The sequence below is a fragment of the Taeniopygia guttata genome, chromosome 7, assembly GCF_048771995.1.
Source record: "Taeniopygia guttata chromosome 7, bTaeGut7.mat, whole genome shotgun sequence".
Classification (NCBI taxonomy): domain Eukaryota; kingdom Metazoa; phylum Chordata; class Aves; order Passeriformes; family Estrildidae; genus Taeniopygia; species Taeniopygia guttata.
Window position 1 is genome coordinate 11,961,086 of NC_133032.1, and position 13,592 is coordinate 11,974,677.

Genomic DNA, 13,592 nt, shown 5'->3' on the forward strand with positions numbered 1-13,592 from the left:
CTGGAGATGAGCTCTGTTCCTAGTGAAACTACAATGGAAAATGCAAACTGAAACATCTGAGAAGAAAAGATGCTGTAAAGGTCTGGGAGAAGAGTTAGAATGGATATTTCTGTCTTGTAGTCTCTGGACAATGGCTGTTCCTCAGCTGCTTGTACAATGCTTTTTCCCAATTCATGTTTTGACACTCAATGCTTTCCCCTCCCTCCTCTCTCCACCTCTCTGGCCAAAGATCATCTGCTTGCTTATTGCTTTCATTACCAATTAATTACTTTTCTGCCCACAAAGGTCCCTGTCAGAGGGTTTTCAGGACTCGATCCATTATAGTGTGTTTATAGCGATAATGCAATTTGGCCTAGGTGATTTCTCCCCCCCCCCAATGATCTCTGAGTGCTGCTTTAATTTGAGCTTTAAATATTAAATGAGTTTTAAATATCTTGGTGACTACAGCATCTTATCAGTCTGGCTTCTGGCTTCAGAGCTTGGCATTGCTATAGCCTCAGATTTCATTTGGCCTGATGAGTTTCCGTGCCACCACGTGTTTAATTTACAGCTTCTCCAGTAGATACATTCAAATGCTTTTATATCTGATGGGTGACTTGTAGTTAGTTCATGGTTTGGAAATAATGCTAGATGTTGTCCCTGACCAGAAAGCTTGGCACCCCTGCAGCAATCTAAGTGTTTATTCAGTCATATCTAAGAATGGGTATTCCTTGAGTAGAGCAGTCCAAGATGTCCCTGTGAGGGAGGCCACCACACCAGCAGCATGGATGGTGACCATATTACAAAGCTATCATTAGGAGAGAGGTGGCACCATTGCTCTGAACTGCAGCTCTGAGAATAACTGGATTTAAGCTGGTTGGCTGAACCGAAAAAGTCATGCCCCAAAAAGCAATATTAATTTCCTTTTCACTGCACAAAACTATAAATTTGAAATTCAATGCTGTCGCCTGGATATTTTATTTTAAATCTTGCTACCTCTTTTTTGGACTGTGAGATTTTCAAAATAAATATTTTCAAAATAAAATGTTTAGAAAATATAGAAATGTTTTGACTTGAAATCCAGAGCTTTATCTTTAGCTGTCAATTTTGGTTTGGCTTACCAAATTATTTAAGCTGCACCAAACAGCATTTTTTCAGCAGAAGAAAAATTATATGCTTTAGTAATTCTTTGCACATGTGTGTAGTGTGTGTGTGTGTTTGTGTTCCAGCTCTGTTCAGGAGGTTCTTGAATGCTGCAAAGCCCCCTTTGCTTAGGACTGTGGATAGGGGCATTGAAATGTCTCCTGACACTCTTTCAGGCCTGGCTCTGCTACTTAGCTTCAAACACAGTGCAAAGTAGCTGGGTATGAAGATGGCTTCATATTTTTAAGTTGTGTAAGCTTAATTTAACAAGGACAAGAGGATAAGAATGTTATATTGTAAAGCAGCAAGCTTCAGAGTGTGCAATCCATACCCAGCTGTACAGCTCCTTCTCCAGGGTTTGACATCTTTGCCAAACTGTGCAGCTCTCTGCTGGAGCCCAGTGTCCTTATTTAGGCTTTCTCCTTCACCATGACTTATTTCAGGGTCTGGCTTGTTCGTGATTTTTTGTTTTCCCCAGAAGCTTGCTTCATTTCCTTTCTGTGTTTTGTTTTTTCCCCGTAGACAAACATTGGTTCCATCTTGGCATCAGTAAACCCCTACAAACCCATCCCAGGTCTGTACGGTGTGGATGCCATAGAGCTGTACAGACAGCACCGCCTGGGTGAGCTGCCTCCCCATATCTTCGCCACCGCTAACGAGTGCTACTGCTGCTTGTGGAAGCGTCATGACAGCCAGTGTGTTCTGATAAGGTTAGAAATGGAGAACCAGCACTCCATGGCTGCATCACACACCTTGCTCCTGCTGTTCCATTTGCATTGACATCTGCCTGAATACCCACACCACCCTCCCTGCCTTTGCCTGATCCCTGCTTGCCACAGCGGAGATGTCACATGTTTATTCCTAGAGATCCCTTCTGTGCTACGGGTAGGATGGTCATCAACTCTGTCTGTCCTGAATTTGTGAATGAAATGTATATTTTTTTCTTAACAGTGGAGAAAGTGGAGCTGGAAAGACTGAGAGCACCAAGTTGCTCCTGAAATTTCTGTCAGCCATGAGCCAGACCTCCCTTGGGGCCCCTCTGTCTGAGAAGAGCACTCACGTGGAGGAAGCCATCCTGGAAAGCAGGTACAGCCATCCTCGTGGGCACCCAGAGTGCTGGGTCAGCCTGCCTTTGGGGGCCCTGCCTTGGGGGGCCTTGCCTTCTGGGCAGGGATGGAGCCAGACTGCGTAGAGAGGATCACAGAACCGAATGGTGTCACGCAGGGAAACGTGAAGGTTGCCGTCTTGCCGGGATGCCTCCCCGTGCCTGCTCTCCCAGCTGTCCATGGATGGATTAGGCTTTTTTCCAACAGCAATGTGGGATGTGTCTCCTAAGCTGGAGAATTCATGCTCTAGCTCTTGACTGTAGCTGTCCTCACAGTGGGTCTCTGTCATACTCTGGCTCCTGGTTTCCTCCATGAGCCTCTGCTTTCCCCCGGCCTCCCTGTGTTTCAGGCTGCTGGTCTGTCTTTTCAGGAGTCCCATGGGCAACCTGGCAGCTCTCCTGCTGTCATGGCAAGTGATTTCATGGAGAATTGTCCATGGGAGCTGGCACCAGGGAACAACCACCACCCACCTAAACCCTGATGACGCATCAGGCAGGCAGGGAAGCGCATGGCACCTGAATCAAATGTGTTTGAGAGAGGAGCTGGCAGCAATGAGGGAATGGAGAGACATTTCAGGGAAAATGCTTCATGCCAGAAGAGGTCCTACACCCCTGAGGGACCATAACCCACAGGTGACCTATGCTGGAACAGAGAGATGAAGGGAAAAAGTATCTGGAAAATCTGAAGAAGCAAAATGTGGCCGAGGAAAACTAGTAAGAGGCAAAGAGCAGCAAAGAAAATAAGGAACCAAAGAATGACAGTGAGAAGCAGTCCTGAGTGTGACCCCAGGCTCCTGTGCTGCTGTGTTGGGGGAAATTTTGAGGGAGTGGGTGTAACCTGAGGTATAAAAGAAAGCTGAGGCTAAGAAATGGAGGACAGTAGGTGTTTGACTTCAGGTAAGCCTGGGGAAGAGGCAGGAAAGATACATCTGTTTTGTTGTCTGTGTCCTTGTTTTCCTTAATACCTGAATTATATTAAACCAATTACATTAAAATTTCCCAGACTGTCTTGCTTGTGGCTGAAGGACCTTGCTGGCAGTCCTGCTGTTTGGTACTGTCAAGGTTGAGGCTGCAGATTAGTCCCAGATGGAGCCTGTGATAGTTGCAGAAGCCTCCAGAGGAGGCAGCTGTGAGAACACTGGGTTTTAGGTCCTTGTAAAGCAGAGCAGCCTTGAGCAGAAGGGCTGCTGCCCTTGGACCTGGTGTTCCAGAGACTGCTGCTGGATGATTTATCCTTTGCAGGTGTGCAAGTCTTAGCAGGCATGGAGGCAAATTGGAAAAAGCTCTGAAGAGGAGTATAGTCATGACTCAAGATCTGCAAAATCTGCTTTAAGGCAAGCGGCTTAGAAGGCTCAAGCATTCTTAGCAGTTAAGTGATAACTTGACAGTGATCCAGAGGGCTTATGATGCTGGGTAGGTGATTCCTGAGTCTGTAAGATGCCACAGCTGTCAGCTGGAGTGAAGAAAAAGATCACAACCTGTTCCATGTACATCTCTAGTGCTACATGAACTATTGCAATATGAGTGCAAGAGAATCTGATTTGTCACCTTTGCTCTGAAGACAAGAAGCAGAAGGCCTGGCCCAGCCCCAGAAGCTGCTGCTGCTCCTGTGGACCCTACCTCATGTGTTGGAGTTCAGCTGCACTTGCTCTGACAGTGGACCTCCTCAGGTTCACTTATGGTGGATTTTCACACTTGCAGACCAGTAAATACCAAGAAACAATGCTGGATTCTTTCTCCATTTCAGACAGCATCACAAACAAAGTGTTCATCAACCTTCTATAATTTGCTTGTGTTGGAACTTCCATGCTTGGTGTATTTCTCACAAATCAGGCTCTCAAAATTCCTTTGGCACTGTTGATTTTCTTTCTTTTCCTTCTTGAAAATATCCATCAGTTTGTTAAAAATTCTGCTAGCTTCCAGTTTTTTTTCTTGCTTGCTTCACTCTGAAGCTCCCTTCTCCATGTTGGGTGCCACTGCTGACAGTATAACCACCCTTCCTGCTATTCATCCCCCAAGTCTTCAAATCTTTTTGTCTTCAGTTGTGCACCTGATCCTGAACTGCACATGGTGCAGTATTTCTGAACTCCAGACTTCACTTTCTGCTGCCCTGCTGAAACTGGTTCCCATTATTTTGAATGCTGGAGTGCATCCTACCCACACATGCAGCGAGCAGCCAGCATCACCTTCCTGATGTGCTGCTCCGCCTTGCAGTTCACTTCTGCCTCAGGTGCCATGCTGTGATGTACTGCTGGCACAGGCCATTTGCTCAGCCCAGGCCCCCTGCCCTCATTCCTGGCTGAACCAGCTCATCCCCCCTTCTGCCTTGCAACTGCTCAGACACCCTTCTGCTTATTCCCCCCCGCCCAAGCCTGAAAGACTTCACACTCATGTGTGTGAGCCCATTGCCAAACTGAGCTATAAAGATATTTCCTTGTGCTTTTCTTATATAATTTAACATGATTTAGAGCCACAAAGATTGGCTAGCTGGCTCCCCACTCCCACTGCATCTGTGGTGGTCATCTAACATAACCCTGTCCTCCCTTTTCCTGTCTGTCACTGTTAATTTTGCTGGTTCGTGGCAGTGATGTGCTCAGTGGGATATTTCTGTGCAATGTCCTGATTTACATACTTGTTTCAGAGGTGTGGGTCTTGGAGTTCAAATTCTTCAGGGCAAGGAACTTTCCTGATGTGTGCACCCAGACTTCTCTAACTGGCATTTCAATGGTTTTAGTGTGTTATAATAGAGGAATTTTCATTGCTATCCTTGTTACTTGAAAGCGATTGTTTCAACAGATGTTAGGAAAATATTGTCTGGATTTTACTGAAGGTTGTTGACTGTTTCCTTAAGCGCATCTCTCCCTTAGCTAACACTCAGAGGGCCTAAAGCCTTCTGCAAGCTCCAGGGTGTCACTAGTTGTGGTTATTTTTTTATGCTGAATTTACTAATTTGTGAATAATCCCATATTTGCCCCAGTCTCCCATAGGACTGCACAGTAGATCTGTGGAGATGTTTAAAAGCCAATATTTCTCAGGATAGTAACAGCAATAATTTTTGTTTAAAGCTATGTATGTTTTAAAATTAGACACAAAAACATACAGGCTGTTCTTGTAGCATCTCTGTGATTTCTTGCTTGTCAGCCCTTCAGATTATTTTGGAATTGGCTTAATTGCAGAAATGAATATTTTAATCCTGGATTCTGTGTGTCAATTTGAGTGGTTTAGGCTTTTCCCTTGTACTGTTCTGTGAGGCAAGTACCAAGCATTTTAACTGTTTTTTCCTGAAGATGAGAAGGTGAACAGCAGACAAAATTCTTCAATTTGTGGCTGGTTTGATGTTTCATGATAGATTTTTTTGCTCCTTTTTTTTGATCTGAAGTGGATGTCACTTTCTTAGAATGTAATTTTCAAATCTATAGTGTGGGTATAGTCCCTCTACTTGGAAACCATGTAGCTTATATCAGCCTAAGCAAGATTTAGGCAAGAGGGACCTATGTATACTTGTTCCAGTATCAAATTTAAGTGTCAAACAAATTGTTTTATTACTGTATGTTAGTTTGAAGATGTTTGTCTGTACTTTTAAGAGATGGTTTATCAAAGGCATAAGGAAAGAAGGTAGAATGAATATAGAAGTATGTGGTTTAAAGTTACAGGGTGTTTGCTATATATGTCTGATGCTTCTGAAAATTCTTGAAAAAACACACTTACATTCATGAGATGTGCTGTGTTGAGGACACAGCCTGGCTGGCTCTTGCCACCTTTCATTTCCTGAAGCCACACTGGCACCCTTGACATTGTGTGCGCCAGCTGCCCATACAGACTGGGGGCTGATTTAATTAACTGCAATCCCAAAGGTTTAAAATTTATCTAGCAGCGTGTTAAATTGCTCTTGCCATCCTTCCTTTCCCTTGAGCTCTTCCTGCTTGTCCAGGCTGGTGCTGTAACAAATAAATCTCTCGTGACAGAACACAGTGTGCAAATGTCAAAAGACTTTGTTTTAATGGTATCCCATCACTAATCATATCTTCATTCCCTTTTTTTACAGCCCCATTCTGGAGGCCTTTGGAAATGCCAAGACAGTTTATAACAACAACTCCAGCCGCTTTGGCAAGTTCATCCAGCTGCACTTCTCTCAGCACGGACACATCCAGGGAGGCCGAGTAACTGATTGTATCCTTTTCTGCAATGGACCAGAAATGGATTGAGTGAGCAGAGAGGTGGAGGAGGAACTCATTGTAGGTCAGGAAATCCCTCATCAAAGTTCTTCAAAGTCAATTTACAACTGTGGGCAAATTTGCAACTTAAAGAGGAAAGAAGTGTTTGTTTTGTGGCTCTGCAGCAGCTAATTCTGGGAACCTTTTGTCTCAGTACTGCATTAGGTGGGGCGTAGTTTGACTTTTCACTTCGTTAATCTCAACACTTGATACTTAAGACCCTGGAATTTTCTGCCTGGGAAGATCCCCTAGGTTGACACTACATTCTGTTTGCTCCACATAAAATTGTTCACTTATCTTAGCTCTGCCAGTGCATTCCTGATTGAGAAAAGTGAGACCAAAGTTAGAATAAATATATCCTGCAAAATATTTGGGTGCAGAAGAGAATTATGAGTCCCTGTTTTGGGCTGCCATGTTCAGAGGACCTTGGAACCCTAGTCATAGAATCACAGAGTATCTCAAGTTGGGAAGGACCCCTAAGGATCATTAAGTCCAACTCCCTGCTCCTCTCAAGACTACCTAAAATGAAATCATATGAGTTATGAAAATTGTCCAGATGCTCCTTGTACTCTGAGCTTGGTGACATGACCACTTCTGTGGGAGCCTGTTCCAGTGACAAGAAGGACAGTGGAGATTGGATACAGTCAAACTGTGTTGAGCCATGAAGACTTTCTTCCCTGTATGGCCAGGTACCCCTCTCCCAAAGGCTTTGACATATCTTCTGTCTCCATGAGGCAGGTAAAGCTGCCCTGGCTACATTTCCTGATGTATGTTCAAAGCTGCTGCTGACTGCAAACCACACCAGTTGGCACTGGAGTAGCAGCCAGATTAATTTACTGCTGTTGTAAATGACAGGCTTGGATTGTTTGGCCTCTGCTCTTTGTGCTGTCAGTAGATTTAAGATAGCAGTCTCCTGCAGGAGCAATGTGAACTGGTGCCATACTTGCCGTGTGCAATGCAGACTTTCAGATAACAGTGGCCTCTAATCTTTCTAGATGTCCCTAATGTGGCTCAGCTTTTGTTAGGTTATCTATGCTCTATTTGGCCCTGCCCTTTTAAATAGATCTTTGGTACATCATACCTCCTTGGACAGTGAATAGAGAGGATGATATATGATGTTTAGAACCACTCTTTACCTACTTTCCAAAGTGTCAGTTATTTCATAATTTATTGCTGGTTGCAGGGTTCATCCCAATGTGTCTAGAAGATTTTTTTGCCTACCAAGAAATCTGTGCTTCTGTCACTTGGATGTTTTTTCCTTAACATGCTATTCAGATTTACTGGAAAAGGTAGGTATCACCTCTACTGAGTCCCTCTCCTCATAGAAGGTGTGGCAGTGCCAGGTCACCTCCTGGATGAGGCTGTCTGCACTGCAGTGTGTAGACATCAGCTCCTGAGGTGTTACTACTGCAACTGTCCCAGCTGAGGAAGAGGCAGAGGAGCAATGTTTGTTCTGTATCTATCACAACCTGTTCTCCCAACTTTGATAAACTCTGTGCATTACAGAGACACTCCAAGAAAGAGCTGTTTACCGAGGAGAAAGGGAGAGAGAAGTACCTGGAAATGCAGCTCCACAGAGGAGCATATGGGGTACAACTCCACATGCAGGCATCTCTGATTGGATGTAGTTTACTTTGGAGTCAGGAATTCACTGAGGAGCTGGCCAGAACTGACAAAGTTCAGTTTGTTAATGTGTATGCTCAGGTGCTCAGCCACAAAGATCTTGATGTAGAATTTACTTAGACAAAACCATCATTAAATAGCCAGAAACCCCTCTTGTGCATTGGCCCTGGAGATTTACCTGTATCCCCGTCCTCTCTTTGCCTTTGCAACCACAAGTCTGATCTTTTTCTGCTGGCTACTCTTGTATTCTTTGTTTCAGAACAGGGTGGTACATCAGAACCCCGGGGAGCGGAATTACCACATCTTTTATGCTCTGCTAGCTGGTGTGAGCGGGGAGCAGAAAGGTAATTTCATTTTCTGAGGTATGTCTCTTGTCCTGTTTCTAGTCCAACATGTGAACCAGGTGTAAGCCAGAACATGAATAGTTCACAAACTTGATATGTAGTTTCTTCTTGAAGGCCAGCCATTTGGTGATTTTGTGGGAAACAGAAAGGAGAGTTAAGAGAAAGAGGCTGAGGATGACAGAAATTCCTTATGAGAAAAGACTTCAGGCATTCTGTGCTGAAGGAAAAAGTATGTGCAAAGTGATGAGGTGATGGAACTGGCTAGAAGCAGAAGAAGGGTAAAGAGCCTTGATTCAGCTGGTGGGAGCTGTTCAAGGAGTTCAAAAGATGGATGGATAGATAGATTTTTAGAACAAATCTTCAGTATAGGTAATAGTAGAGGGAAGAATTACAAAAACCAGCGATGTAGTGGAGGTACTAGAGCCAATACATATCTTGTGTCTGAACAAAGGGTTTATAGCTCTGTACTTGGGGAAGGGAGAGCTGGGTGTGAAAAAGTGGACACAGAGTGGACACAGAGAAAGTGGCAGCTGCTGCCTGTGGATGAATGCTCTTTGTAGTGCAGCATCCCTCTATCAACTTTTGTGTGTGTCTGTCCCAGGCATTGCTGAGCACTGATGGTGTTTCTGGAGAGGTCAGATAGGCAGGCAGGAACATGTTACAGTTGCACTCTGGTTTTGAGGGCCTGGGGAATTTCTTTATGCTTTTGGTTTCTCTGTGTTAGGATTATCAAGTGGAAGATTTGGGCCTGACAGAGTAGGAGGGAGTAGGATTTCAGTTTTAGGGGGTACATGCAGGAATGGCTACTTAGGTCAATTCAGAGATCAATCTAAAACAAAGGAAAATAGTGGGGATCATGGTGATTATCAATTGCTTAGGGAAAACAAGCAAAACAGATTCTTTTCTTCAGCAGATCTCTGCTATTCCTCCCCATCTACTTCTCTAAGCTGATGTCCCAGGCTGCTTCACCTTCCCATCTGTAATGTGGTTTTGGCTCTTGATCATCCTTGTCTTCTTTCTCCACTGATCTTTTAATCCTCCTACGTTCTTTTCAAAATGGGGGATCAAATCTGCAGATAGTGTTTAAGATGTGGTTGCACAGCAAATATACAGAGACCTAATTCTGGTTTTACATTTAGTTTTGTGAACTATATTCAGTTTTTAACTGCTGCTTAGCACTGAATGTCTTCAGAAATCTGACCATGACTGTCTGAACTCTATGTCAAGTGATCATATCTAATTTAGAGGTCATTACCATATGCATACAGTTTAGACAATTTTTCTGTACACTTTTGGAGCTAGAATTAAAAGTTTTTTTCTTGAGTCAATTCAGTATTGAGATATTCTTCTGAGACTCTGCAGCTTGGGATTTGACTGTTCTAAGATATTTTGCATAGCATCTGCAAGCTTTGTTACAGCACACCCTCCTCTTCCATGAACTAAAAGACTGATTGCTAAATAAATTGTTGTCTCTCCCCTGCCTCTTTTTCTTCTGTTGCAGAGAGTCTCTCCCTCTGTGAGCCAGAGACTTATCGCTACTTGAACCAGTCTGGCTGTGTGACTGATGAGAACCTGAATGATGTAGAGATGTTCAGTAAGGTCATGGTGAGTCCAGCCAGTCCTAACTCCTCCTGAACTTTTGGGCACAGTCTCAGTGACTAAACATGCTGCATGGTCTAGATCTCACAGGCAGAAATGATTTGCCCTAAGCCAAAATTTGGTGTTCAGCAAGTCCAAAACTCAGCTAAAACAAGACTCAAAAAGTGGCTTTAGTGTACAGAAATTGGGGAATTTGGGAAACAGTCAATATGAATAATAATTTAGAATGATAGAGAATTTGGGGGAGCAGAACCCCACCCCAGAATGCTTTATGGGAGCCTCCTAGATAGCCTGATTCAGGAAACCCAGACTGAATCTGAAGGGGAAGAGTTTGGTCTGAAGGTACTGTTTTCCAGAAATATTCCAGTGAAGTTATATTACCTGGGTAAATCACCTGTTCTGAAATATCACAGAGATTTAACAGACACATGTTTATCATAGGTTAAGGGATTAGCAGGATGGATGTGCAAATTCATGTTTTATTTGATAATGCTTGTTGGCCTGAAGGCTTTAATAATGTAGGTGAAACCAGATAGGCAAGATGAGTACAGTCAGCTTAGGATTTCAGTACCTCCTGGTTAGGTGTGATTTAAGGGGAGGCAGTACCTGTACAGCAGAAGTCTCAATGGCAATATGGCATTTATTCTTCAGCTGAAGAGATGCTGGCGGAAAGAAGGGAACTACAACTCCAGAGTGCCCCACTGACAGGGTGAATGCATGAAGACTAGGTCCTACCTCTCAAAGTCAATTTATGCCCAAAAAACTCTGGCTCACATGCAGGCATTAAGAGGGAATTAAGGAAGCCATACTTCCTTATTATCTGATAATCTCTTACCAGCCATCTAACAGTTAATGCTGAAAGTCTGGTTTTAAATCTTGTTGCATAAATCTACTATACTAAGAATGAATTAAGGGGGTTATGTGGATCAGAGTAAATTAAGTATCTTATACGGATCCATCCTTCAGGGAAGAAAATAAGTGAGAATGTGGAAGCCATCCCGTAACATCTGTAACCTGTGCTGCCAGTGTTCAGGGGAGCATTTCCTCACACAGGCACAAACATGTTCTTCCTGTGACAGACCGTCAGTGGTGGCAGCAAAGTCCAACCTGAGGATGGGGAAATGGCTGCCTTAGGTGTCAGTAGAGTAAATGTAAGAGAGATTGGGAGACAGTAAAGATCACTGACAAATGTATAGCTCAGAGAGGTGCTGTGCCATCCCATTTCATTTGTATTCATGGTGATGGTAATTCTGAGTTGTACATCATACTGGACCTGGCTGTGGTGTATGCATGTACATACAGCTAACATTAGCTGTTTGGTTTTGCATAGACTGCCATGAAGGTGGTGGACTTCAGCACTGAAGAAATCAGAGACATCTTCAAACTTCTTTCTGGCACACTTCATTTGGGAAACGTTGAATTCATGACAGCCGGTGGGGCCCAGGTTACAACAAAAGCAGGTAAGTAGGACCGTAGCAACTTGGCAGGCCATGCAAAGCCCCATAAGGCCCTCAGTAAAGCCCTCTCCTTTTTCATTTCTCCCTCTGTTATGATGGTTGGTAGTACTTTCACCAGCAGGTTCCCTGTAGTTTAACTATACAGAAGCATTGCCACAGGATGCACGGCTGCAGGGTACCAGTGGGATTTAGTTGGTCTGTGGCCTGTGATGCATTTGTGCTCCTTGATGTTCTCAGACTGAGTCCAGCGCCTCACAGTTTCTCTTTTGGATTGAAAGAGATGGAAGAAACAGGATCAGGAAGGAGTTTGTGATAAAAGTGATGTTAGAGACTTTCCCTCATCTTCATTTGAAGCAGTTGCTAGTGTGCACTCTGTTAAAGTTATTTAATCTGAGTTGGTCTGCACAGTAAGTCCCAAAACAGACAGAAACAATAAAAATGTATTACAAATGTTTCAAGTCTTAAGTTAATTGCTTCTCTTCTTAACATACAAGTTTAGCAATCCCATGCTCAGATTGCAGTATTGTGCTTTTACAAAAACATATCTTGTCATGCAGTGTTTTGCTGGTGCTGAGTCTTACACATGGTTTTGCTCTTCCTGTTGTCAGCAGGAATGCTGACTTACATCAGTATCTGACTGTGCTCTATAAAGGGTATATGAGCCTCAGACTGGGTATGTGAACTTAAAGCTTTGGGTATGCCCAAGAGAATCAAGTAAGGGGGAGTGTGTTTTGTGCTGGGGTTTATTCACCTGCCTTGTAGAAGTCCCTGGAATTTCCTCACCAAGCTGCAAAAATATCCCTATGAGTGATGGGGATCCATGCAGGAGAAAAACATGTGTCTTCCTTTCAGTGCTGAATGTTGCCAGTGACCTCCTGGGCTTAGATCCCTTTCAGCTTTCCGAAGTGCTGACACAGAGGTCCATGATTCTGCGTGGGGAAGAGATCAGCTCCCCTCTCACTGTGGAGCAGGTAAGTGTCTTAGTGTATGCTTCCACTTCTGCCACTTCTGCATTTCCAGGCCCTGAGTCTTCCTCCTGTGTCACCCATTCCAGCCTAGGGCCTCCTGTTTCCTCAGGTATTTTGCTTATTGGTAGCTCAGGTCCCAGCATTGACTCTGCTTTTCAGGCTTTACAGGGGACTTCACCTGCAAATGCCAGTGCACAATACTGTTTTTAAGTCACCTTCACTCACCAGGAGCTGGTCATACTTGTGTCATGCAGAAGGTACATCAGATGCTTTGTGGTGCCTGTGTGCATGCTTTAACCTGCAGAACTCCCAGGTTGCACTGTGTTTACTGGAAAGTAAAAACTGGCACACAATTCCCACAAAACATTTGGCAGATGTTAGGCAGTTACCCCCACAGCAACTTCTTTCCAGATCCATACAACCACAAAGGAGGACCGAATAAACTGATACGTAGCTCTTGTGGTGTTGCTGATATCACTTGAGGGCACTCTTGGTGTTTTAGGTCCATGCACTGTAGAAAATCCTCTGTCATAAATGAAATGCAAGACACTGGAAGACAAGGAGTACTATTACTAGGATGGAAAAGGCACCATGTTATAGCAAAATGAACATCTGTAATGGAAATAATGTGCTGGCACAGACTGCAGAGGGTTATCAATCCAACGCCTACATTGGCAGAGAAGCCAGAGTTACTAGACTCTCTCTGATGGATGTCTGTCTAACTTTCCTTCAGATTTCCCATGGAAGGAATTTCACAGCATCTTTAAGTATCCTGCTTTAGCTGGAGTCTGGAGTTGAAAAGATTTTCCTCATATTTTAGATTACCTTTGACATCCCAGCTGTCCACCTTACAAGCTTTGGCTTCTGTGAAGTTTTTCATGTGGTGTTCTCTTTTCTAAGCTAAAAATCCAGTTCCTTCAGTGCTTCCTTGTAAGTAATTTTCTAAATCTCTTTGTCTTCTGTCTCTGTTTACCCACATCTTTTAAGAAGTGGAGTGCCCCTAACTGGGCACTGTGTTCAAGCTGAAGTCTCAGCAGTGCTCATTATGGTAGAGTAGTTGCGTGTTTTCTTGCTGTGGATACACATGCTAATATATCACAAACTAAGTTTTGCCCTTAAGAAATGGTCTCATTTTCCTGCATAGTCTGTGACCTTTCCTT

At 43.8% G+C, this 13,592-nt stretch overlaps 1 protein-coding gene across 3 annotated transcripts in view; it reads left to right on the forward strand.

The window, feature by feature from the left end:
* LOC100221738 (unconventional myosin-X) overlaps positions 1 to 13,592 on the forward strand; it is an 89,751-nt gene that overhangs the window by 21,582 nt on the left and 54,577 nt on the right. Inside the window, exons 4-11 of one of the 3 annotated variants that reach the window (XM_030278342.4) lie at positions 1,645 to 1,832; positions 2,074 to 2,208; positions 6,273 to 6,397; positions 7,717 to 7,730; positions 8,324 to 8,408; positions 9,910 to 10,013; positions 11,338 to 11,467; positions 12,317 to 12,435. In XM_030278342.4, the coding sequence (XP_030134202.4) occupies positions 1,645 to 1,832; positions 2,074 to 2,208; positions 6,273 to 6,397; positions 7,717 to 7,730; positions 8,324 to 8,408; positions 9,910 to 10,013; positions 11,338 to 11,467; positions 12,317 to 12,435 (900 nt within the window). Of the gene's footprint in view, positions 1 to 1,644; positions 1,833 to 2,073; positions 2,209 to 6,272; positions 6,398 to 7,716; positions 7,731 to 8,323; positions 8,409 to 9,909; positions 10,014 to 11,337; positions 11,468 to 12,316; positions 12,436 to 13,224; positions 13,363 to 13,592 lie in introns of those variants that run through there. The other 2 variants (XM_032749380.3, XM_030278344.4) reach the window with 2 other exon arrangements.